The 27,712-nt window shown below is 35.9% G+C and overlaps 1 protein-coding gene across 2 annotated transcripts; it reads left to right on the top strand.

The window, feature by feature from the left end:
* Positions 1 to 27,712, top strand: ZNF566 (zinc finger protein 566). 2 transcript variants are annotated; one of them, XM_063111899.1, is made up of 5 exons: positions 1 to 81; positions 8,457 to 8,523; positions 11,693 to 11,864; positions 12,190 to 12,285; positions 26,447 to 27,712. In XM_063111899.1, exons 3-5 carry the CDS (start codon positions 11,831 to 11,833, stop codon positions 27,469 to 27,471), a joined length of 1,155 nt encoding a protein of 384 aa, XP_062967969.1. In that variant the 5' UTR covers positions 1 to 81; positions 8,457 to 8,523; positions 11,693 to 11,830; the 3' UTR covers positions 27,472 to 27,712. The 2 variants fall into 2 exon arrangements, with proteins under 2 accessions (XP_062967969.1, XP_062967968.1); XM_063111898.1 differs by having other exon boundaries at positions 7 to 81; positions 11,738 to 11,864.

The raw sequence follows: 27,712 nt of genomic DNA, 5'->3' as shown, positions 1-27,712 counted from the left end.
GGACACTCGGGGCTTCACTAGCAACACTCCAGGGTTGCGGAGGGTTGTGCTGCTGTGGAAGCTTGGGAGGCCTGAGGTGAGGTACGGGAGGAGAGGGCGGGGCCTGAGCCGGCGCCTTGGCTTTGTGCGGCGGAGGAGGTGATGTTGAAATTGTGTGGTTGTATCTGTGCGGTGGGATGTGGTGAATAACCGTGGGATTGTGGCAGGCCGTGCTTGGGATCCTAACGATTCCACCGTGTGCAGCACAGTCTGGGAGCCTGTGACTGCTGGTATAATAGGGCGAGACCCCCGTTGTGTGTGTGTGTGTGTGTGTGTGTGTGTGTGTGTGTGTGTGTGTGTGTGTGAAAGATTGGGACCAGGTGCTTGGGTGTGTGTGTGTGTGTGTGTGTGTGTGTGTGTGTGTGTGTGTGTGTGTGTGTGTGTGTGTGTGTGTGTGTGTGAAAGATTGGGACCAGGTGCTTGGGTGTGTGTGTGTGTGTGTGTGTGTGTGTGTGTGTGTGTGTGTGAAAGATTGGGACCAGGTGCTTGGGGGTGTGTTTGTGTGTGTGTGTGTGTGTGTGTGTGTGTGTGTGTGTGTGTGTGTGTGAAAGATCGGGACCAGGTGCGGCATTGTGTGTGCGAGTGTGAGGAGGAGCTTGTGAATGGTTGAGTGTTATCGAGTTTGTACCGTAGTGGGGTGTGATAGTGTGACCGTGTGCGGCCAGAACAGGTGGGGATACCTGTGAATTCTGTGTGGTTGTATCTATGTATGCGTCTGTGGTTAGTATGTAATCGTGACTGTGAGCAGGTGCAGGTGTGAGGTGCTTGTGACAGTGCGGTTGTGACTGTGAGTGTCCCTTTGGTAAGTGTACGATTGTGCTTATGTGACCGTTTGAGGCCCTGGGTGTGTAGTGCTGTTGGTTTGGATATGAGTTTGCTGTACCTGAGTGTCCTCATGGTGGGTGTGCCGTTAGGTTTCTGTGACTGGGTGAGTGTATAAAGTTTTATCACCTCTCTAAGCATTACCACTCTAGTTTTCCCCCTTTTTTTAAACTGTATTTGAATGCTGTCATTTTGTCTTTTATTTGTACAACTTTTGTTTGTGAGAATTATCCACATTAGATATAATAGCAGTTCATTCAATTCCTTTGCTGTATTGTATTCCAGACTTTGAGGTATACCAAAAGTATTCATCCCTTTTGAATAATGATGGACATATGATTTATTTCTAGTTTTTTTTTTTTTTTTTTTTTTTTTTTTGTCTCTTTCGTGATGGGCACTCAGCCAGTGGGCGCACCGGCCATTCCTATGCAGGATCTGAACCCGCAGCGGGAGCGTCTCTGGGCTCCCAGCGCTGCACTCTCCCGAGTGCGCCACGGGCTCGGCCCTATTTCTAGTTTTTGATTTTATAGGCAATGCTGCTACGAACATTCTTTAATATAGGGTACACGTGCTTGAGGTTGTCTACCAGTGCAATTACTGAGTCATAATATCTTCTATTTTATTAAATAGTGCCATAATATATACCATAATGGGTGCACAAATTTATACTTGCACAGCAGCGTTTGGAACATTGCTCCATATCCCTACCAAAACATGGTTTTGATAATTTTTATGATATAGCCTATATATAGTAAAGTGCTCAAATCTTAAGTATACAGCAGTGTAACAGTCTCCTAGATCAAAATTAAGAACTTTGCCAGGACCCTGGATGTTTCCCTCATGCCCCTTCTCAGTCATTTCTCCCCCAAAGTCACTATTCAGAATTCTGTCACCTTTAATTAGTTTTGCCCATTATTGAACTTCATGTTTTTGTATGTATGGAATTATGTAGCATGCACTCTTTCATGCCTGGCTTCTTTTGTTCCATATTATGTTTGTGAAATTCATCTATGCTGTTCAGTGTAATTGTACTTAGTTCTCATTACATTTGGGAATATATTGCAATGTATTAATTGATTAGACTGTTCATGGATGTTTGTGTAGTCTCCAGTTTGGGGCTATTACAGATCATGCTTCTGCTATGAACATTCTCCTGTGAATGCTTTTCTCTTGGGTAAATACTTAGCATTTGTTAGATCATAGGGTAGGCTTATGTGGTTGTTCCAGTTTACGCTCCACCCAGCAATGTGTGAGAGTTCCAGTTGCTCCACATCCTCTCTCTTATTTGGTATTGCTAGTGTTTTAAGTATTCTGTTGTTTGTGGAGTGGAATTTCATCATAGTTTTAATTTGCATTTCCTTGATGTGTAATGATGGTCAGCACCTTTTCATATGTTTGCTGGCCGTTGTGGATATCCGCTTTTTCCAAATGTCTATTCAGGCTCCTTTTCCCACTTTCCACTTTTAAATTCTTTTTTCGTTTTTTAAAATTTTATTTTTATGTTGTGAACACAGTGTAAAGAATTCCCATGTACTCTTCACCCAGGTGCCCACAGTACAAATTATGAAAACCAGGAAATTTACACTGGTACAAGACTTTTAACTAATTTATAGTTATTAAAATTTCCTAATTGTCCTTTTCTTTTCCAGATCCAGTTGATTTATTTGTCTTGTCTTATTAGTCTCCTCCCATCTGAGATTGTTCTTTAGTCCTTTTTATCTTTCACAGCCTTGACACTTTTGAAGAGTACTGGCCAGTTATTTTGTAGAATGTCTTTCAATTTGGGTTTGTTTGATGTTTCCTTATGGTTAAATTTAGACTATGTATTTTTAGCAAGAAAATCACAGAAATGATGTTGTGTCCTTTTCAGTGTGTCATATCAGGAGTTATATGATATTAGTTTATCTCATTACTGGTAAAGTTAACATTGATCACTTGGTTAATGTGGTGTTTGCCAGATTTCTCCTCTGTATTTCTCCTCCTTTTTTTCCTTCTTAATATGTGTCTTGGGAGAAGATACTTTGAGACTGTGCAAAAATCCTGTTTCTCATCATACTTTTCGCCCATTATTTTTCATGTCCACTGATAATTCTTGTCTGTAGATATTATTATTGTGATATTTGCCCAATGGTGATTTTATTTTTCCCTCATTCTTTCTACATTTATGAATTTAAATTCTACTGTAAGGCTGTTCCTTCTTCCCTATGTGTTTATTCAATTATTTATTTAGGGGTTCATGGATATTTATATTCTAGGGGTTTTAATCCATTATTATCATGATTTATTTTGTTGCTCAAATTGTCCCAGATTTGGTCATTAGGAGCTCCTTAAGCTGGCTCCTGTGTCCTTTCAACATACCATCACATGCCATCATTTTTTTTAAAAGCATTTTCTTACTTTCTGGCACCAGAAGATATTCCAGGCTCATCTTGTATTTTCCTTCTTCCAGATCTGGAATCAGCAATTTCTCCAAGGAGTCCTAGTTTCTTTTACTGAAGAATGGATTTATAAACCAAGACCTGAGCACTTGGTGTATTTATTGCTAGTGGATTGTCATTGCTGTATTCTAGTCAACGGAGAGAGCTAGAAAATATACAAATGTCTATTCATACTATCTATCTATTTGTTACATATCTATTTATTTTTTATATATGTAAAACCACTAGTTCACACGCATACCTTCAATTCCAATCTAATACTACAAGTTTCTGTCAAGAACTGTTAAGTATCTGAGGTTTTACCGTGCTTGTAAGCTAACAAGTTAGCTTGCCAAAGTTTCACAGATGCTGGCAAAAGACATTAGACTTCTGGGTCAGAGGTGAAGGACAGTTTATCGCTCATAGCAATAGTCAGATTATCAACATATTCTTGTACTGGTTTAGTTACATTCATAGGATAATGTAAAATACACAGGTTTTTGTGTGCTCTCTTGATGTTAGGGAACCTGAATTGTTTATAATGGGTAGTAAGCATGCTTGCTTGCCCTTTGCTGTGGAGGGAGACTCTCTCCATTTTCCAAGGCTATTTACTATATAAACATCTTGGGAAAATAGACCAGAAAAAAAAGCACTTAGTATATGAACTGGCAAGATGTGCAGAAAACATGCAAGACCCGTGGAGAGTTGTCTCCCATCAAGGGGGTCATTTCCTTGTTACTCCTTTCTCCAAAGTGAGAAAGCTGCTTCTCAATATCAATAATTTGCTCTATTCTAGAATACATATAAAGTAGTTTCAAAATTGCTAACCCACACCCATGTAAAAAACAAGTTTACTAACTACAGTTGAGTGTGTGCAATTCTGTTTTTCTTTAACCTTATGATATATATAGTCAAAAACATTTTTCAAAGTTACTCAGTTTAATTCTTTTCTTTGCCACTCCCTTCAATGTGGTTTTGTTACTCTTTTTTCATACATTTATATTAATATGTTGCATTTTGGGTTTCCCCACATCCTAGTTCATTGTAGCATGCCACAATATTTTGTGTGTGAAAGCGTTAAACTGGTTCCCTTCTACTCCCTGTACATAATCAGCTTCATTAATTTTTGCTTTATCCTTCTTGTATTTCTTCTGCATAAATGAGCAGTTATATGTTTTCTTTTGAATGACATCTTTTTGCATTAAAGGTAGCATGCTCTAGGTACTCTTTTGTACATTGCTTCTTTCACTTAATGATATTTCCTGGATATCACTCCACAGCAGTTCAAAGAGATATTCAAACTTCTTTTTTTTACAGCTACATAAACTGCAATGTGTAGATTTATCATAGCTTATTCAACCACTCTCCTATGTGTGGATATTTAGGTCATTTATAATATTTTGCTACTAGAAGCAGTGCTGTTGTAATAAATAACCTTGTAGAGTATGTATTTTTGTATTGCTGGAGGGATATCTTTAGGGTAGATTCTTAGGAGTGGGATTGCTGGATGAAAAGGTAAATGTTATATGGGTTTGATAGGCATTGCCAAATTCCCCCCTAGAACTGTTGTACCAGTTTTCATTCCCACTTGTAATGTATGAGCATGCCTGTTTCCCTCCCACAGCCTAGCCAACAGAATGTGTTGTCATGCTTTTTAGTTTTCACCAATGTAATAGATGAGAAATAGTATTCAGTGTTGTTTTTTTATTTCTCGAGTTGTGAGTGTCCTTGAACATTTAAAAATCTTTTTAAAGATTGCCTGTTTTTCTCTTTCCCTATTTTTCTAGCAAGTTTTTAGACCTTTGTCTTTTATGATTAGTGCTTTTTTATATATACCCCAAGATCTTGAAGATATACTCCTTTGTTTTCTTTTAGAAGGTTTATAATTTCAGCATTCACATTTAAGTCTGTGATCCATCTTGAATTAATTTTTGTGTATGGTGAGAAGTAGGGGTAAAGGTTAATTTTTTTTCTCCCCAGTCAAGTAGGTAGTTGTTCTAGCACTATTTCTTAAAAAGACCAGCTTTGCCCATTTGAATTACAGGGAGCTTTTATCATAAATCAGGTGACATAATATATATGTGGCTATGTGGCTCTTTTTCTGGATTATATATTTTGCTTTATTTATTTGTCTTTTTGTTAGTATTCCACTGTCTTGAAATGTGTAATATTAGTCCTCCAACTTTTTTTCTTCTTCTTCAAGACCATCTTGGCTGTTGTAAAAGTTTCTGTATAAATATTAGAATCAACTTGTTAGTTTCTACCCTCCCTCCCAAAAAGAATCCTTGCTGGGATTTTTTTTGCAAATCTATATAATTTGGGGGGACTTGACATCTTATTAACATTGAATCTTCCACCTAGTAAATGTGGTATATTCCTACATTTGTTAAGATCTTTAATTTCTCTTGGCAGTTTTTTAGTGCACATCATTTGATTTATACCTGGGTATTTGATGTTTATTGTTGAAACTTTAAATGGTATTTAAATTTTAAAATTTTCCAGTTGTTTGTTGCTAGAAATATAATTGACTTTTGTATATTGTCCTCATATCAGACCACATTGTTTAATTCACTTACTAATTATAACAATTTTTAGATTACTTAGGATCTTCTAGGTCTACAATTTTATCATCTGTCAAACCATCAATAATGACAGTTTTGCTTTCTCCTTTCTGATCTTTATACTTTTCACCTTTTTGTCATGTCTTGTTATTGCACTGTCTAGACCCTCCAGTACATTGTTAAAAAGAAATGATGACAATACACATTGTTCTTTTTTTCCCCTGAATTCAGGCAGAAAGTATTCAGTATTTCAACATTAAGTATAATACTAGCTGTAGGATTTGATTTTTCCCTACTTACCAGTTAATAAATGCGCCTGTTAGTTTCATGAATGCTGACAGAACACATGAGACTCCTGGATTAGAGACAAAGACTTTGTTACTCATAGATCAACAAGCAGCCTGAACATGGATCAACAAACATGCCTCAGCTCCCATGGAGGCAACGTGAGAGGCCACTGAATGTTGTTTATACATTTAACACTGACATTAACATTAACATTAACATTATACATTTACACACTGAATGCTTTTTGAGTAGCCACTGAGGAACTGAGCCTGGAGAATCCATTGCTTTTATAATAAGCAGTAAGGAAGCCTGCCGTTTTCCCAGAAAAGATGTTATCTTATCTCTCAAGGTTATCAGCTACATAAACAACCCTGAGAAATGGCCCAGCTAAAGAGTAGTTAGAACCTTACATTCTTAGAGTCTGGCACACCCAGCAAGATGTATGAGTGTGAGAAGCCCATGATGGACTGTCTCTCTCAACAGTAGGTATATATTTCTTAACGCTATTTCTCAAGTTCAGGAAGTTCTCTTTCTCATTTGTAGATTATTTTTTACATTAATAAGGGCTGAATTTAATAAAGAGAGGAGCACATCTCTTAGATGCAAGAATTCAGCCTTGGAGGTTGCTCTCCAGGGGCAAAGATGAGGAGGGTTGGGAGTACACAAGCATAGTATGGAGCTATTTAAGTGGGAATGTTTCATGCCATTTTTCTTGGAAGGTGCAGCATTTGGGGACATCCTTTTAACCAGGAAAAAGCCAGGAAGAGAGACTAAAAGGGGAGAGGGGCTTAAAGTGAGGAGCATGTGAGAAAGAACTCTGTTTCCAGGTCTTTCTGCATTATTATTGATTCTTTAGTATCTAGTACAATGAATGGTGCTAAATAGACTATTTGGTTGATAAAAAAATACAAAAGGTTGGCCTGTTGGCTCAATTAATTAGAGTGCGGTGTTGAAACACCAAGGATCTCTGTACTGGCCATCCACTACCAAAAAAAAAAAAAAAAAAAAAGAATACTAAGAGCTTAATAATATTAAAAGGTGATTTCAGGTTTTAAAGAGATATTTTTGGATTACTTTGATTTTCATTTCCTAGAATATGTATACCCCTAAGGAAATGCAGTATATGTAGGGGTAGAGGAAGCTATTATTGATAGCATGGTGCTACTTTCTGGGTCAGTTTTGCATGAAATTATTGATAAATTGTTTAATGATCAAGGAGCTTTGTGCATAGAGAGGAATGCTCACTGCTCTTTATAGTTTGTATAACTTTTAGTTTATTAAGTTCCTGTATCTAATAAAAAGAACATGCAAAATTTTCTTAAACATTGATCACTAATTCAGTTACTTGCCTTAAATAATTTAGCCTTCTGTTAGTATTTCAGTATAACTATTCTTTTGGACACTTTAAACATTTTAAAGTAAAGATGTATATAAAGAATGTACACAATTATTACAAGTTATATTAATACCCTTATAGTCAAAAGCTATTCTAAAGTATCAGTGATGTGGGCTTAGTCCATTTCTACATTATTTTTATACTTTCTTAATTCCTTCCTATTGTTACTATTATGCTAATTTTAATATATTCCAGAGGTGTCAGTAATATTATTTTGTTTGCTTTTCTAGGTTTCAGTTGTCTTAAGCCAAAACCCATTAACCCAAAAGTTTTCTTAAAGTAAGCAAATAATTGTTTCTTAGTCAGGACTTGGGACCTGAGTGTACAGTCCAAGCTCATTGAAAACTGGTTCGATCAAGATGTATTCAAACTTAAAATACATATAGTCTTTGAGCAATTATACTTTTAAGGAATTGATCATTGTGAATTTATATACAAGTAAAATGATATATGCAGAAGGATATTTATTACAGCATTGTTTGTTATAGTGAAAGACTGGAAACAACACAAAAGATTATTGACCACACATTGGTTAAATAAATTAAGATATATCCATTTAATATAAAACAATGTGGCTGTTAAGGCAATTATATAGCATAATATTTACTAGTTGGGATTCGTTCCAAGATATATTTAGTAAAAACAGCAATGTGTATAACAGTGTGTATGATACGCTATAATTTAAGTAAAAAAAAAAATTTTATCTTTGTGTGTGTATGTGTAAACAAACATATTCTCCAAGCCATATCAGGTTGCCCAAATCCATCCTGCTCCTGTCAAACCCTTGGTGTCTTTGAAGCTGGAGAAGATGAGAGATGTGCTCATTCTTCGCACTGATAACCCTCAAGTGTGTGGGGTGAACAGAGGGGAAATGATCATTCTGGGAGCTGTGAGGCAAGTGAGGTCTCATGTATCTTCTTTTGCCTCTCCCAGCTCTACCTTTTTCCAAAAGAGGAGCCCAGAGGAGGTCCTTTTTACAAATATCAAAGCCATGGCTCAGGTGAGATACTCTTTCTTTTTGCTCAAGTAGACTCATTTTTACCCCTAGTACATAGTACATGTAAATATTTGCTGCTTTCCTCATTGTGATACCTTTTTCTTTCTTTCTTTTTTTTTTGGCTGCTGTCTGGTAAGGGGCTCAGAACTCTTGACCTTGGGGTGTTATAACTGCACTCTAACCAACTGAGCTAACCAGCCAGCCCATTGTGATGATTTTGATGTTAAAAATAAAAACTTTCAGACTGTTTACTTATAGAAAAAAGAAGTGTTTAGATAATCATTGTTGGAAATTTTGCACTCTTAGAATTGTGGTTACTAGAGGCTGGGAAGGAAGAAGGGGATAGGGAGAGGTTGGTTAATGGATACAAAATCACAGCTAGATAGGACAAATAAACTCTAGTCGTCTATAGTAGTACTAGGCATCGATAATTAATAATAATTTATTGTACATTCTCACTTGGCTAGAAGAGAGGAGCTCAAATGCCCTTATCACAGAGAAATGATAAATTTTTGTGATGACATATATGCTAATTACCCTGATTTGATCATCATGCATTGTATACATGTATTGAAATATAACTCTGTGCCCCGTAAATATGTACAATCAATACATGTCAATTAAAAAATAAATTTAAAAACAAAAAAATGTAAAAGAAGAAATTTTATACTCTTCACTTATAGTTAACTGTTAGTTATGCAAGTGGTCAGGTAAGTTTCTCTGAAGAAGCTTTAGTCAAATTAAAATTCATCAGAAAATGGGCCGGCCTGTGGCTCACTCGGGAGAGTGCGGTGCTGATAACACCAAGGCCCCGGGTTCGGATCCCATATACGGATGGCCGGTTCGCTCACTGGTTGAGTGTGGTGCTGACAACACCAAGTCAAGGGTTAAGATCCCCTTACCGGTCATCTTTAAAATAAAAAAAAAATAAAATAAAATAAAAAAATTCATCAGAAAATTGCTTACAGTTTAATCAAGAGTGCTTATTTCTTCCTATAAAGAGACTGTGAATTACTTAATATACAAATTCCAGACCAAGCTTGGAACAATTTTTTTTACAGTGGTTACCAGGGTCACCCTTCAAGAACATGACCCTCATTTTCTCCTAACCAACCCAGCGCCTTCTCCAGTTCTCCCTTCTTTTAAACAGTGTTTACATACTCATTTACAATGTCCTGTAGCATCTCCTATCTCAGACTTTTGCCAGAAATCCCAATTCATTTAATTGGGAAACTCTTCTTAACTGGACTTTGTACCTTCTCAGCCGTGTTTGGAAAATGGAAGTATCCCACTATCCACAGACAGAAATGTGCTCCCCACATTGAATAAATGAGTCTAATTTGCTTGGACAGTGATTTGATGGCATGGAAATGAGTGATTAGGTGCATCTCATTGGGAAAGGCCCTGATTAACTCCACAGACCTGGATTTTCCAATAAGAAAATGTGTGTGATGGTTTTGTTTGATTTCAGTCTTAGTACATAGCAAGATGTCCTGGTTTATGAGCCTTTTATGTGTGGGAGTATGATTAGTGATTGGTACAAAGCCGTGACACCTCACTAAACATCCATGAAAAACTGACGTCAGTAAACCATTGTGTGAATCTAGATCATCCTCCATCAGTTTCCTGTAGCTCAAGAACAAGGGAAATTTACAGTTGGGCAATGGGTGGTTATAAATAACATTGGGCCAATGTTGGGGAGGTCTTTAAAGATCGCCTCCAGCCTAAATGTCTAAAGGCAAAAGAAAAGTTGTCATTTATATTCTTACAGTAGAATATTATTCAGTGAGGAAAAAATATGCCTATGAAAAGCATTTATTGTAACATGGAGTAATTATTATATTAATAGTGTGGCATGAGAATGGAGTCTTATATGCAGATTTAGTTTTATAAGATAAAATATTTTTAAAAGCCGTTTTATATGTGTTTACAAGTGAAGTAGTGCTATTCCAGGCATGCCTCATCACCAGTCCCACTTCCAAAAGGCCTTGCCCTCAATTCTTGAATATGGTTTCATTGCTATTTTTGTGATGAATTCAATTTACTCATTATCTCTTGATTTACTGCAAAGTGAAAAGGGGCATGTATTCTCATATTGCACCTTCCATTTTTCCTGATTCTGTTATTAATTATATCACCAGTTTTGGTTAAATCAATAGTATACATTATTATGGCTGCCAGTGTTGTTCACTGCCAGGCCAACTCAGGGCTTTATTCCAATCCTTTCATCTTCCTGGAGTTAATAGTTTTTTTTCTCCACTTGCTTAGTTGTCTGTGTGTTTGTATCCAAAGTCCCCAGCTTCACTGCCACATGCCAATCAACAAGTTTTCCATCTGGTCCAACACATCAGTTGCTTTTGAACATAGAGACTTCCCTCTCCATTCCCTTTGTCTCCTTGCTCCCATTTCATCTGGTTGCTCCCTCAGCCTGCTGCACAGTTTTCCTGAGACTTCCCTTTTGTTGTTTCCCCTGGACTTTCACACTCTCCTGTGTACTTTACCTGTTTCCTGAATCCTGTGTTTTCTTTTCTGATTTACTCCTTTCTTTTGGTGGGGCACATTCTCCAGTAGTTCCCTAAGAAATTGTGCTTCAGTCCTTGTATGTCTGGGAAGGTTTTTTTGACACTCACAACGGAATGATAGTTTGTTATAGAACTGTATGACAGGATTTGTTTTCTTCATCAGAATATTGAAGCATTGTTCTTATCGGGTTTTGACTTTACAAGTGTTCTTGAGAATTGCATTGCCTTTCTGATTCTTGATGCTGCCCTGCTTATCTGACCTGTTCTCCCTTCTGGATGCTTCTAATGTCTTATTTTATTCCTTATTCTGAAATTTTACTTTTAGCTATTTGGGAAAAGAGGAGGGACAAAGAAGATCACATGTATTGATTATTTATTATATGACAGGTATCATGCTAGGCATTGTATATATAATTTCATTTAACTGGGAAACTTCTTTACTGGATTTTGTACCTTGTCAGCCAATGTTTGGAAAATGGAAGTATCCCACTATACACAGGCAGTTTTGCCTGGGGGAAACTGAATTACGTGAAAGCACAGTGATTCAGCTGTGCTTATTTGTTTACATCCTCCACTTGCATCCCAGACGTTAATATGTTTGCTATATTTCACTTCCTCTACCTTAATCTTTTTTTCTCTTTCCTTCACAGAAACACTTTTTATTAATCAAGTCATATACATGGTTGTTGTTCTAGGAGTCAGTGATATTCAGTGATGTGTCCATAGATTTCACTCAGGAGGAGTGGGAATGCCTGAATGCTGATCAGAGAGATTTATACAGAGATGTAATGTTGGAGAATTACAGCAACCTGGTTTCAGTGGGTAAGGATATGTGTTCATAATAATTCAGATTCTGCCCTTGGAGAGTTTACCTCCTTCATTGTGAAATGCTACCTACCTTTTGAAAACCAGTTGGATTTCTATACCCTGTTCACATAGGAATGTTCTGAATATTGTAGAGTTAGAAAAAGGAAGCTACATTGAGTTATGGGGGATGTTTTAAATCTTCTGTTATGTTCCATACGTCTGTTGTACCTTTCTTTGACGCTTTCTGTAATATCCTGTCTTTCTTTATAATGAAGTGACTGGATTTGAGTTCTGGGACATTCTCATCAAAAATTTGTCTCATTACTTCTTTTGTAAGCAGGACATTCCATTTCTAAACCAAATGTGATCTCCTACTTGGAGCAAGGGAAGGAGCCCTGGTTGGTTGACAGAGAACTGACAAGAGGCCAGTGGCCAGGTAAGTGAGACGGTAACAACCCAGTTAGAAGTGAGACGGTAACAACCCAGTGAGAAGGTAACAACCCAGATGGTCAGTGGAGAGATGGTGTCTTTGAAATAAAGTCTAGGAAGTTCTCCTCAAAAGCTTTAGGCCTATAATTCAAATGTAAGACCTTTTCAGCATGAGCTTTTAAATGATATTGCCTTTTCCCCTACCTAACACACTTTGCCTACTTTTCTTCTCGTACTTCTCTTCCAATTCTAACTAGCTGGTGTACTTCTCCACCCTCTATAATGATAGTCCTTTCTATCCAGAGTTTGGATCCAGTTCCTTTTGAGCTTCCCATTCTCTTTTTTATTTAGTCTTGTAAAAGCATCACTGTATCCTGAAATATATATTTTTTTACATTGCCAAAGACTTATTTTCTTTAACTAGTTTTTTTTTTCGGATACAAGAGTTCATGCCATAATCAATTCATTCATACTTTTAACTAATGTTTACTGATTTTTTTGACATGTGTGAGATACTTAGCTAGGTGCTGCAGAGATGAAAAAAGGAATAAGCAGTTTCAGAATTTATAGCCTCATAGGAGTCTGTAAATAACTTCTACAAAGCAGAGAACCACCATAAGAGAAGTTAAAATAGGGAGCTTAGCAGAAAGTGAGGGCTAAAGATGTAGAAGAGGAGTTGATTTACATAGAAGTCACAGGAAAAGATTTGGGAATACATATCATTGACTTTAGATAGAGTGTTAGGAATGAAGGGCCTGTGTCTCCCGGAAGAAGTTAGAGCTGGCAAAGATAGATCTGGTATGAAGGAGGAAAATGGGACAGCACATTATTCATTCAGTGTATGTTTATGGAGCACCCATTGTGTGTCCAGCACTATTCTCAACACTGGGTTTATAGTAGTGAATAGAACATGCAAAATCTCTGTCTCAGAGCTTACCTCCCAGTGCAGGAAGAGATACAAAAATAAATGAATATGAGGGGTCTTGGAAAAGTTCATGGAAGGATTCATATTATTTTTTAATTCCATTTTTCCATGAACTTTTTGAAGTATCTTCTTACATGGTATATCAGGTAATAGTAAGTGCTAAAAAGAAAAATAAAGTGGAGAAAGGGGATATAGGGTGCTATTTTATGTGAAGTAATAAGAGAAACTTTTTCTAATAAGGTAATATTTGGGCAGAGACCCAAAGAAGTACAGCAGTAGGTCATTGTATGTGGCTACTGGGAGGAAGACCATTCCAGACAGAGGAAGCCAAACATTCAAGGATTCTATGGCAGGTGTGCATTGGCTGTGTTTGAGGAACAGCCTGGCAGCCCAGTTACTGGAGCAGAGTGAGAGTGGAGGAGTATGTGGGTGGGAGATGAGATCAAAGAGGCAGGAGTGGGGAAGAGTGGATCAGTTTATGTACTGCCACACAGGCCATGGTAAATCTTTTCATCCTGAGAAGTCACTAGAAGGCTGTGAGCATAGAGGTGCTGTGATCCAACTTATATTTTAAAAGGATCACCCTACTTGTTTTGTAGGAGGCAAGGTTGGAAGCAGAGAGGTTATTTAGCAGGCATTTGTAATAGTCTGCTTGAGATACAATGATGGCTCAGAGACCATGTGTGTTATCAGTGGCAGAGGAGAAAAGTGGTGGGAGTTGGAATCTTTTTTTTTTTTTAAAGATGACCGGCAAGGGAATCCCAACCCTTGACTTAGTGTTGTCAGCACCACGCTCTCCCAAGTGGGCTAACCGACCATCCCTGTATAAGGATCCAAACCCGTGGCTTGGTGTTATCAGCACCACACTCCACCAAGTGAGCCACGGGCCGGCCCTGGAATCTTTTTTCAAGGGAGAGTTGGCAGGATTTAGTCTTGGAGTATAAGAGAAAAAAAGGAGTCATGCTTTTTGGAAGGAGCCATTGGAACAGTGGGCTTTGCAATTACTTGAGATGGAGAAAGAGTGGGTTTGGGGGTTGCAAAATCAAGGGCGGGTTTGCTTGTGTTAAGTTTGAGATGCTAATTGGACACAGCATAGACATCAGGTAAGCAGTTGAATATATAAGTCCAGGACTTAGGGATCAGATCAGGTTGGAGAATAATTTGGAGATACACAGCCTTGTGACCGGATGAGATGGCCTAAGGAGTAAACATAGATAAAGGCAAGGATAGGACCCTGGGAGCTCCCCAGTGTCTGGAGGTCTACAGAATAAGGAAGGTATGGCAAGGAAATGTAGGTTGGGCAGAAGGCAGGATAAAGGGTGAAACTGTAGGAGGCAAAGTACCATGAAGATCTGATCGTGAAAATTAGATAGGGTATGTAACAGTTTCTATACGCATTTTCTCATAAAATTTTTTTTTCTTTTAATGTAGTTCAAACATAGTATTTATACGTGTATATTTAGTCTGCTTTCCAAAGCTCATTTATAAAATCACCATTCTGGTGTGAAACTTTATGCTTATAAATTTTTCCATATTTTCTTAGGATAAATTCTCAGAAGCAAGATATTTTTAGAGCTTTCACCCACTCATAATGTTTGATAGTGTTCATCTCATTATACTCTTTAGGGATGATTAATTTTTATTTTAAATAAATGTTTTTTCCTCATTTCTTTGACAAGTAATATTATATTATTTTGTTTTTTATTGTGAAAATTTTCAAACATACAAGCCACACTTGCTTCATTTATCCCTGTTTTCTCAAGATTTTCAGACTAATCCAAGATCTCATGTCATTTCACCCTTGGCATAACCTCAGTATGTAATTCTTAAAAAGGGGATGTTTTCTGCCTTACATAACCTTAATGCAATTGTCATCCCTAATGAATTTTACAGTAATTTCTTGGTACACTGGATTGTTTCATTGTCATTATATTGAGGACTTGTGAGAGTGCACATTTTCACCTTAATCTTTAACTTGTTTATTTCTATATTTTACACTTTTTATCTATTACTTTTTTTTTTTAGTCAATTATATGGACTTTATGAAATAAAAACATTTATTTATCATTTTTTTCAGAGGGTGCTTTTACTTTTTAATTTGGGGTACCATCTTTTTTTTTTTTTTTTTTTTCTAAAGATGACCGGTAAGGGGATCTTAACCCTTGACTTGGTGTTGTCAGCACCACGCTCTCCCATGTGAGCTAACCGGCCATCCCTGTATAGGGATCCGAACCCATGGCCTTGGTGTTATCAACACCACACTCTCCGAAGTGAGCCACGGGCCAGCCCTTGGAGTACTATCTTTAATATTGATGTTTTGCTGTGTCTGTAGTCAGCTCCTTTGTGGTTGTTATTATTTCTAATTTTAGAAAATTAACTGTCCTCTAAATTTCATAGACATTTAATTCTGATTTTTTTTAAATCTGTAATTTGTTTTATAGCTTTTAAATTCCTTTAAAATTTTTCTTCAATAAGGTATAAATTGAAAGTCCAAATCAAATCTCACACATCTTATTTTAGTACTATTTATTCAACAGCTATATTTCATTATTGTTTTACTTGCCTCCTTGGTGATAGGTTAAGTTGTGATTTGTGTTTGTATTTCAGGGTCTTTTTTTTCTGTTTCTTTGATCCATCTATCCACTGTGCCTACAGATATAGATATGCCTAGCACACAGTTGATATATTTTACTAGAAAATATCACAAATACATGAAAGCAATAAAATTTAGGTGTACTTTTAAACAATTATGAAATCAATTCTCATGAAACCATCACTCAGGTCAAGAAATACAATACTACCAATGCAGATCTCTTTGTAGTTTTTCCAACTGAGAATGCCACCTAAAACAATAGCTTTACTTGAGTTTGAATTTTACATAAATGAAAGTATGCTATATAGTCTTCTCTGTCTTGCTTTTATATTGAACATTTTGCTTTTTTTTTTTTCCCAAAGCATTTATTTATTTATTTATTTATTTTTAAATTTTATTTTGTCGATATACATTGTAGCTGATTATTGCTCCCCATCACCAAGACCTCCCTCCCTTTTCCCTCCCCCTTCCCCCCCAACAATGTCCTTTCTGTTTGCTTGTCGTATCAACTTCAAATAATTGTGGTTGTTATATCTTCTCCCCCCCCGTTTGTGTGTGTGTGTGTGTGTGTGTGTGTGTGTGTGTGTGAATTTATATATTAATTTTTAGCTCCCACCAATAAGTGAGAACATGTGGTATTTCTCTTTCTGTGCCTGACTCGTTTCACTTAATATAATTCTCGAACATTTTGCTTTTAAGATTTATGCGTATTATTGCTTGTAGTCAGATTCATTGATTCATTCCGTTATATGAATATACCACATTTATCAGTTCTACGGTTCATAGACAATTGGGTTGTTTCTAGTTTTTGGCAATTAGAAGCAGCTGCTATGAACATTTTCTATGTTTTAGGACTAGGAGATAAGTGAATGGATTTTAAAGCCTATCTTCAGCTGCCTAATTTTAACTTTTCTTTAATGTTCATACTTGTTTACAATCCTGCCAGCAGCATATAAGAGTTTCCATTGTTGCACATGCTTCCTAACATATGGTATTGTCAAATTTTGGTTTTTACCCATTGATGTTTGTATAATGGTACTATGGTGTGGTTTTAATTTCGTTTTCTTTACTGATGAGTTTGAACACACATTTTCATATCATTATTGATCTTTTGAAATTCTTCTTAGTGAATTGCCTGTTAAGTCTTTTGCCTGTTTTTCTGTTGAATTGTCTGTATTTTTCTTAATGTTGTATAAGAGTTCTTTATATATTCTGCTTTTGAGTATTTTGCATGTTCTTCAGATTGCAGGTATCTTATCCCACTCTGAATTAAATTTAACTCTCTTTATGGTTTCTTTTTGTAAGCAGACATTCTTAATATTAGTGTAGTCAAATTTAAATTTATCAGTCTTTTCTTTTATGCTTCATTTTTGTTGGGTCTTGTTTAAGAAATTCTTCCTTAGCCTATTTTTGAATCTTATGTAGATACCATCACTCTCTATGTACTCTTTTGTCCTGTTTCATATATCTTTGTCTGCCACGAGGCCATGAAGATATTCTCTTATGTTTTCTTTTTGGTGTTCAGGTTTTGTTACTTTGTGATCTTTTCCTCTAATTGGGTAAATTTTTACTATGATATATTCAGGTGTGGTTACCTTATTCCCCCATGTTTTGCTTCTGGTAGTATTTTTCAATCTAAAGACTCATATCTTTTTTTAGTGATAGGAAGTCCTTGGCAGTCATCTCATCAAATATTGCCTTGCTTCCATTTCCTCTTTTCTTTCTTAAGTTCCTATTAAACTGACATAAAACGTCTGTATTATCTGCCATGTCTGTTTCTTTCCACCTGCTTTTCTGCTTATGATGCAATAGTTTATATTTCCTTGGCCTTGAATTGTATTGATTTACTAATATATTCTTTAACTGTGACCTGTAGGCTCTTCAACCTATCTGTTAAGTTTTTCCTTTAAAATGTTATTTGTAAAATATAATATACACACAACAGGATATATATATATATATATATGTATAACATAATTATAATAATACAAGTATTTAAATTTCTAGACTTACATATGCAAGAGATTTGCTAGGAAATACACCCAGGAATATTATTGGTGGCTCTTGGCATACAAGGTAATGCTAGACTGTTTTCCAAGTGTTTATATTAGTTTATGTGAAAAATACCCTTTTTCCACCATTTCTCCCTGTATTAGATTTATTTTTCATTTTTTAACAATCTGATTGATGGGTGCAAAATCTTGTTTTTATTATTGAAGATGATTACCTTTCCATATGTTTATTGATCATTAGTGTGTCTTCTATATAATGCCATTTTGATCATTTTTGTATTAGGCTAATTTGTCTTTTTCTTAAGATTTGTAGAAATTCCTTATGTATATTCTGGATACTAAGTTTTGGTCAATAACATGTTTTGTAGACATCTTTTCCAATTTGTGGCTTCTTTATTTGCTTTATGTTATCTTTTGATAGACAGTAATTCTTTGTGTTAATGTGGTCAAGTTATATATTTAATGATATAAATTATATATAGTTAAAAAAATTCTCTTTTTCCTGGTGTTGTCAGCACCACACGCTCCCAAGTGAGCTAACCAGCCATCCCTATAAAGGGATCCGAACCCGCAGCCTTGGTGTTATCAGCACCACACTCTCCCATGTGAGCCATGGGCCGGCCCCCCTAAATTCTCTTTTTCCTGTATGCTTTATACTTTTTAGGTCTTCACAAACCCTTCCTTAGCCCAATTTTCTCCTATTTTTTTGTCCAAGAATTTTTGTGTTTTGATTTTCTTGCTAAAGATCTATTAATGCATTTGGAATTGATTTTTATGAACAGTGTGAGATGGAGATGAATTATTGTTTTTTCTTATATACAAAACAAATTATCTTTGCCACACTCAGTGAAAATTCTGTGTGTTCTCGACTGATCCACAATGCTCTTCTGGTCATATATTCAGATTCCATGTATGCATGGGTCTCTCTTATTCCATTAGCCTTTTTATCTATCTCTACCTTAATTATTCATGTTTTTGTAAAAAAAAAAAAAAAAAAAAAAAAGTCCTAATTTCTGGTAGGACAGATTTCTTCACCTTTTTCTTCAGGACTGTTTTGGTTATACTTGTTTTTAGTATGTATAATTGCTTCAAAGTTATATATCTCTTTAGTAGTAAATGATATCTTTATTATATTAAATTATATTATCCATGATAATAGTATTTTTTTCCGTTTATTTAGGCTTTCTTGTCTTTCAGTGCATTTTTTATAAACTTATTTGAAAAGATCTTATAATTCTTTTGATATTTTGTTTCAAGATATTTTCTATTATTTGTTATATGTATTTGGGGGTATACAAATGCAGTTGGTGGGTTTATTGCATATTTCCAGTAGAAGCCTTCTAATTTTGGCTGCAGAAGCAAGATATGGGACCCATATTCTAACACCCACAGAGATTGAGGCAATCTCTTGTATGTGTGTGTATATATGTATACAATAATTTTTTTCCTATTTTCTCATGCCCTAGCCTCCAGACAATCTCATAGCAGCAACAACAACAGTGAAAGCAGTGGGGGCTTGTGGGCACCTAAAACTATGAGGGAGAGGAACCTTCCTTTCCTATCAGAGGAACTATGCAATGAACCCCCTCCTGCCAGACACAGGCATAGTTGCAGAAAGTACATAGCAGAGAGAGGTAACAAAAGCCCCAGATTTCTGACTGGAGAAATGAATAGGGGAGCTGTAGGGAACCAGAAAGTATCAAGAATATCACAGAATGGAATGAGCTCAAGAAAGCAACTCCATAAAGTTGTTTATGAACTTGACTTGAATATATGTGGATCTGACCATAAACAACATACCAAAGACTTTGAGAACTGAACTTTAAGATAAACTGGCTGTCGGGTGGTGCACACATAGGACAGATCCAAATAAAAGTGCAAAAACTTGAAAACTGAACTGACATTGGAATCACAATCCACAGAAGGCTGGTTGGAACTTGAAGCCCGAACCAGATAGGTTCAATATCTGTTAAAACAAAAGAATCAACAATCTAAATAGGATTTAAACAAGATCCAGAGTCTTATAGAATAATATTCAAAATGCCCAGGATACAAACCAAAATCACTCAGCATATGATGAATGAGGAAAATTTCAATTCATATGGCAAAATACAATCAATAGACACCAAGATAAAGATGACTCATGTTGGAATTATCAGATAATGACTTTAAGGCATTAGTATAAAAATGTTTGAACAAGCAGTCATGCACACTCTGCAAACCAATGTAAAGGTGGAAAGTCTAAGCAAAAAAGTAGAAGATATAAAGAAGAAACATCAAAATTTTTGAACTGAAAAGTACAATAGCTGGAATTTTTTAAAAACACTGGATAGGCTCAATATCAGAATGGAGAAAACAGAGGAAAATTAGTGAACTTAAAGATAGTTCAAAAGAAATTAGCCAATACAAATAACAGCAAAAAAAAAAAATTTAAAAATTTAAAATCACAGCCTCCAAGAATGTGGGACAACAACAAAAGGTTTATCATTTGTGTCATTGAAGTTCCAGAAAGAGAAGCGAAAGTCCAGGACTGAAAAAAATATTTGAAGAAGTAATGACTGAGAAATTAGCAAATTTGGTAAAAGGTATAACAAGCCTACCAATTCAAAAAGCTTAACAGCCCCAAACAAGATAAACCCAAAGAAGTCTGTACATAGACATATCATAATCTAACTACTGAAAATGAAAGACAAAATAAATAGTGAAAGAACTGTAGAAAAATAGTGCATTACTTGTAGGGGAACAATGATTTTGATGACTATTTCTCTTCAGAAACCATGGAAACCAAAAGCAAGTGGAACAATAATTTATTGTGCTGAAAAAAGGACTGTCAACCCATAATTCTATATCCAGCAAAAATGTCCATCAAGAGACCCCTATCTCTCACCATATACCAAAATCAACTCAAAATGTAATAAAGACTTAAATATAAGACCCAAAACTATAAAACTTATAAAAGAAAACATAGAAGAAACACTTCAGGACATAAGATTTGGCAAAGATTTTATGAGTAATACTTCTGAAGCACAGGCAACACAAGCAAAAATAAACAGGATTATATTAAACTGAAAGGCTTCTGCACAGTGAAGGAAATAACAGAGCAAAAAGACAACCTGAAGAATGGGAGAAAATATTTGCAAACTATGTATCCAACAAGGGATTAATATACAGAATATACAAAGAATTCAAGCAACTCAATAGTAAAAAAACAAATAATTCAATTAAAAAATGGGCAGAGGAGCTGAATAGACATTTTCAAAAGAAGACATACAGATGGCCAACAGGTATATGAAAAAACATTCACCATGACTAATCATCAGAGAAACGCAAATCAAAACCACAGTGGAATATCATCTCACCCCATTTAGAATGGCTATTATCAAAAAGTCGGAACATAACAAATGCTGGTGAGGATGCAGAGAAAGGGGAACTCTTATATGTTGTTGGCAGAAATGTAAATTAGTACAGCCATTATGGAAAACAGTATGGAAATTTCTCAAACAACTGTAGATAGAACTACCATACAATCCAGCCATCCCACTACCGAGTATATATCTAAAAGATTGGAAATCAGGTCGAAGGGATATCTGCACTACAATGTTTACTGCAGCTTTAGTCACAATAGCCAAGAGTTGGAACCAATCTAAATTTCCTTCAGTGGATGATTGGATAAAGAATGTGGTATATATACACAATGGAATACTACTCAGCCACAAAAGAATGAAATTCTGCCATTTGCAGCAATGCGGATGAGCTTGAAGTAAATTATGTGAAATAAGCCAGGCACAGAAAAAAATACCACATGTTCTCACTCATATGTGAAAGCTAAAAAAGTTGATCTCATAGAAGTAGAGAGTAGAATAGTGGTTACTGAAGACTAGTAAGGGGAAGAGGGCAGTGGGGAGAAGGTGGTCAGTGGATTCAAAATTGTAGAGAGATAGGAAGAATGAGATGTAGTATTCTGTAGCACTGTACAGAGACATACATAGTCAACAACAAAATTACTGTGTGACTGAGTAGCTAGTCAAGAGGATGTTGAATGTTCCCAACATGAAGAGGTGACAGCGTTTGAGGTGATGGATATACTAGGTGCCTTGATATGATCATTGCATCAAGTATGAATGTACCCAAATGTAATATTGTACTCCATAAATGTATACAATTACTATGGGTCAATTAAGAAAAATAAAAGAAAATAAAAAAGGAATACTAGAATAGTGGTTACTAGATGCAGGGAAAGGGTGGGGGAAGGGGAGGATGGGGAAATATTGGTAGACTGGTACAAAGTTACAAAGTTACAGTTAGATAGGAAGAATAAATTCTGATGCTCTAGGGTGACAATAAACTAATAAAATTGCATTGTATATTTCAAAATAGCCAGAAAAGAGTATGTTCAATGTTATAAACGCAAGTAATAAATGTTTAGGTGATAGTTATACTACTAACTATTCTGATGATTAGATCATGATACAATACATGTATGTATTGAAACTACAAACTGTACACTATAGTATTAAATCCCCTGATATCTCAAGACTGGTAACTAATTTAAAACTTAAGGGCCGGCTGATTAGCTTGGTTACTTAGAGCACAGCCTTATAACCCCAAGGTCATAGGTTTGGATCCTCGTACCAGCCAGCCAAAGAGAGAGAGAGAGAAAGAAGCAAGAAAAGAGAAGAGAAGAGAAGAAAAGAGAAAAAAAAAAAATGTGTGTATATATATATATATATATATATATAAAATAAAATAAATGCTTTTTACCAGTCAGCCCATCCAGGGGTTTTGAGCAGGCCATCTGGCGGGGTCTACAGAACACTTGCTGCTGGAATCCTCAAGTAGGCTTGCCTGGTACCTGGGTCAGCAGGTGGACAGGCCTGGTGCCTGGTCCACAGGGACTGGCTTTGATTAATAATTTGGCTGGAGATATAATTTTAGGTTGAAGAACATTTACCTTCAAAATTTTAAAGGCGTTGCTCCATGGTCTTCTAATATCTTATAACATCTATTTTGTTAAGTCCCAAACCCATTCAGGTTCTTAATTCTTTTATGTGACTTAATCTGTTTGGTGCTTTCAGGATCTGTTCTTTATTCCTGAGATTCTAGTATTTCATGCTGAGATATCATAACATTGTTTTTATTCTCTCATTTGCCTAGGCATTCACTGAGATATTTCCTTCAGAAACTTGAAATCTCTGAAATTTTATTATATTATTTTCTTGATCACTTATCCCCCACCATTTTCTCTGTTTCAAACTTTGATTATTCACTTTTTATGTCCAGTGCCTAGCACCATGTCTTACACATAGTAAGGGATCATTAAATTTTTTGAATGATTAAACACAACTAATTCAGATCTTAAATTTCTTGTCCTACTCATAGAATTTTCTTTTTTTCTATATTCCATCTCTCTTTTTACGTTGTACTTTCTGTGAAACTTTATTACCTTCTATTCCTTGTATTTTTTAAAGTTTTTTTCAATTTTTTTTTCTGACATCATTCTCTTATGGGATTATTGTGTGTTGTTTCTAGAAGTGTTCTTCTTTTGAATTTAAAAAAATTTTTCTCCAGTCAAAAGGGAGGGAGAGAAAAAATTTTTCTTCATTGTCTTTTCTGTGTTCCTTTTTTCTCTATATTTTAATCTCTCATGTTTAAGATTTTTTTGAAGTATCTAGTGACTGATGGATATCTGCTCATATAAAACTGGAGAATTAAAGAGCTGACTTGTGCTTTTTGTGTCTGAGGGATTGCAGATTTACTGATGATTGTCATGGTAGAGTGATCTACATAGAACAATTTATTGTCTTTTCTCTTTGGCTGGTTTTCTCAAGAATGGAATCCTCTACTTTCTTTCCAGTAGTTAATAAAATAAACTTGGCTGCCAGGTTCTTGGAGTTTACTGCAGATAGCAGACAGGGGAATCAGCCTGCTGTATGGGGTAGATTTAAGAATCTGAGGTCTATTTCTTATACAGATTTTCAATTAATCTTCCTTTCTTGCAGTCTCTCGTGTACCCTACTTTCAATGGTACCTGATGATTGCTATTCCTGAAAATATCTGAGATTCTACAGTATGACCAATCTGCAATATAGGTTTTATGTTTTTTCTAGTTGATAAGTCACTTATCCTTTTCTGTTTACTCTCTAGCTTCCAAATTTTTATCGCTGCTCTTTCCTCTTCCTTTCTCCCTGTCATTTTGGAGTTTCTTCTTTCATTTAATCTTATTCCTACCACTTTACTGGTAATTCATAAAAGAGCAGTAATAATTACATGTATTCAATTTGCCATGTTTGAGACAAGTCTATCCCTTTTTCTAAAGGAATATGTTTAGATGTTTTTATGAGGAGTATACATTTAGACACTTGCTGACTGAGTCAGTCAGTAATATTTCTTGATCTTCCAATATGTACCAGACTCTGTGCTGAGAGGTAGATACACATTGGTGGAGATGATAGACATTATCCTTGCCCTCACAAAACTTAAGACCTATTGATACTAAATGAACCCAAATAAATATGTAATTTCAAATTGTGAAAATCCTGTTAAGAAAGAGAACAGAGTGCTGAAAAGAGTAATTCCATAATTTGGTCATGGGACCAAGAAGGCCTCAGAAAGTATGACCTTTAAGTAGAGATTTAGAAAATCAGCAGTAGTTACCAAGGCCAAGAATGAAAGAAAATACCCTCTAGACTTAAGAAAGAGTACCTGGGAAGGCCTTGAGAGGGACATAGAGCTGGAGGCCTTTGAAGAACTGAAAAATAGGGCCAGTGAGGAGGGAGCTTAGAAAGCAAAGGGGAGCATTGTGAGAGATTTGGTTGGAGATGCAGGTAGGAACCAGATCACTGAGAGTTTCATACACCATGTTCTAGAAATTGGCTTTTATTGTAAGAACAGTATTGTGTGGGAAGCCACTGATATTAAGAAGAGCATTGGCAGGCTAATGTCATCCTAGTGGCATAGATTCAAGATTGCAAACCTCAAATGGGGAAACTAGGTAGGAGTCTATTCTATTAGTCCAAAGGACAGATGTTTCATATTAAACATTGTATTGGAGAGAAGGAACAGAAGAGTTTCATATTTAGGAGCAAAAATAGGCAGGATTTGCTGAATGATTATATGGGACTAAAAGGAAGAAGCTGGCACTAGAATTATTTTCACATTTTTGGCTTGAGGTTTTTCCTCTGGGTCCATAGTGGTCTTCAAAACACTCCACTTCCTAAAGTCCCCATTTTTGTCTACAAATTCTATCATAGTATTATCTCCCACTTATTTTATACAAGTTACTGTACATACATTATTTCCAGTCCTCACAATGACCATAGAGTTATCATTCCTATTGTATTAGACAGAACTGTAGACTCAGAAAGACGAACTAATTTGCCCAAGAAAAGAAAGCTTGTAATTATCCAAGTTTGAGTTTAAAACTCATATATCTGATCTTTCAGTAGCAGTATACTGCCTTCTATTTTATTTTCTTCCCTTCTCTTTGAATCTGCAAATGCCTGTCCTGTCAGTCAGCCGTCACTACTATAGTGCTTATGCATTTGTTAAATACCCTCTTCTCTTCCCTGAGGTCAGCATCTCAAAATTCCAAGGCAAACAGTATTTTCATCAAACCCCAAATATATACCATATGTGTCCACTAAAAATCCTCCCTGTCACTCATACTAGATTCAACCAAGACTTAAATTTTCTTAAGCTAATATCTTATGTGGGTTGCCACTCTCTTTCCTTATTTGTCAAGAGACTTTGGCCCTCTAATTATGGCATCTAGACCAGTGCTGTCCAATATAGAACATTCAGTGATAGAAATGTCTTATATTTGTGATTTGCAGTATGGAGGCCACTAGCTACTTTTGGCTATTGAACATGGGAAATGTAAACAGTGCCACTAAGGAACTGAATGTGAAATTTTATTTAATTTTAATGACTTTAAATCTAAGTCTGATTAACTACATATAGCTAGTGGCTACTGTATTGGACATTATAGCAGATCTAACCAGGGGCTGGGAAACTCTTCTTGAAGGGCCACATAGTAAGTATCTTAGGCTTACAGTTCATGTAGTCTCTGTTACAACTATTCATTTCTGCCATTGTGGTTCAAAAGCAGCCACAATGTAACAAATAGACAATTTGTAACAAATAAGTGTGGCTGTGTTCCAATTAAACTAAAATTATAAAAACAGGTGCAGAGCCATGAGCCATAGTTTGTCAATCCCTGAGAATTTTTTGTTAGGCATATTCATCTCATCCTGACAACAGCCCTGTTAAGTAGGTATGATCATTTCCCTTACTTTATAATTTATGCTGTGGGATGCTATTATATGTCTCTGTGTGTATATGCTTTGAGATATTGTGTGTGTGTGTATATGATTAGAGTCATCCTGTAACAAAGGAGATAAGACTGAGGCATGTGTGTATTTAGCAAGCTTCCCTAATAATTCTGATCTATAGCAGTGTTCGGGAGCCAGTTACTTACGTTGTTTTTTTAAATCACTTACCCTCATTATGTGTCCTCCCTTCTAGGTCTCCTTTTCTCGTCCATGTTTTAGAAATTCAGTTTAATTCTAATGTTTTAATTGAAGTTTCATTTCTCTCAAACAAGAAAAATGTGAGTGATTGCTTTCATATTTTCTTTCAGTCCTGGAATCAAGATGTGAGAACAAGAAACTATTTCCGAAGAAGGAAATTTATGAAATAGAATCAGCCCAGTGGGAGATAATGGAAAGACTTACAAGACATGACTTTCAGTGCCCTAGTTTCAGAGATGATTGGGAATGTAATGGCCAGTTTGAGAAACAACATGGCTCTCAGGAGGGACATTTCAGTCAACTGATATTTACTCAAGAAGACATGCCCACTTTCAGTCAGCATTCATCCTTTACGTTACAGAAAATCATTAATAATAAAGAGAAATACTGTACATCTGAAGAATATAGGAAAACCTTTAAGCATGGATCACAATTTACGACACATCAGATAATTCATACTACTGAGAAACCCTATGAATGTAAGGAATGTGGAAGGGCCTTTAGACATCCCTCAAGACTTGCTCATCATCAGAAAATTCACACCGGCAAGAAACCCTTTGAATGTAAGGAATGTGGAAAAACCTTTATCTGTGGCTCCGACCTTACTCGACATCACAGAATTCACACTGGTGAGAAACCCTATGAGTGTAAGGAATGTGGGAAGGCCTTTAGTAGTGGTTCCAACTTTACTCGACATCAGAGGATTCATACTGGGGAGAAGCCTTACGAATGCAAAGAATGTGGGAAGGCCTTTAGTAGTGGTTCTAACTTTACTCAGCACCAGAGAATTCATACTGGGGAGAAGCCCTATGAATGTAAGGAGTGTGGCAATGCCTTTAGTCAGAGCTCACAACTTATTAAGCATCAAAGAATCCATACAGGTGAGAAACCATATGAATGTAAGGAATGTGAAAAGGCTTTTCGTTCTGGCTCAGACCTTACTCGACATCAGAGAATTCATACTGGGGAGAAACCCTATGAATGTAAGATATGTGGGAAAGCCTATTCTCAGAGTTCACAACTTATTAGTCATCATAGAATTCATGCTGGTGAGAAGCCCTATGAATATAGGGAATGTGGAAAGAACTTTAATTATGGCTCACAACTTATTCAGCATCAAAATTTGTACTGGTGATAAATCAAAATACATGGAATATTTAGGAAGAATTTATCTTGTTAATAATCCCTCTAGATAGGATAATGTAGAAACATTTTATTTGTTGACTCAGCTTATTCAGCCGAAGAAAAATCATGCTGGAGAGACACCCTGTGAGTAGAATACATTTTGGAAACCCTTATATAAAAATGTATATTTCTCTTGACATCAGATAATTCAGTCTAGCAAATATTGAAAATGACATAATTTTTGACACTTT

Source organism: Cynocephalus volans, chromosome 10 (assembly GCF_027409185.1).
Source record: "Cynocephalus volans isolate mCynVol1 chromosome 10, mCynVol1.pri, whole genome shotgun sequence".
Classification (NCBI taxonomy): Eukaryota; Metazoa; Chordata; class Mammalia; order Dermoptera; family Cynocephalidae; genus Cynocephalus; species Cynocephalus volans.
This window is presented reverse-complemented; position numbering and strand designations above follow the sequence as displayed.

What these genes read in the sequence shown, in the direction of transcription:
- ZNF566 (XM_063111898.1), top strand. An exon ending in CAGCAACCTGGTTTCAGTGG is followed by an intron (nt 11,865 to 12,189) that starts GTAAGGATATGT and finishes TTTTGTAAGCAG; the next exon opens with GACATTCCATTTCTAAACCA. An exon ending in GACAAGAGGCCAGTGGCCAG is followed by an intron (nt 12,286 to 26,446) that starts GTAAGTGAGACG and finishes ATTTTCTTTCAG; the next exon opens with TCCTGGAATCAAGATGTGAG.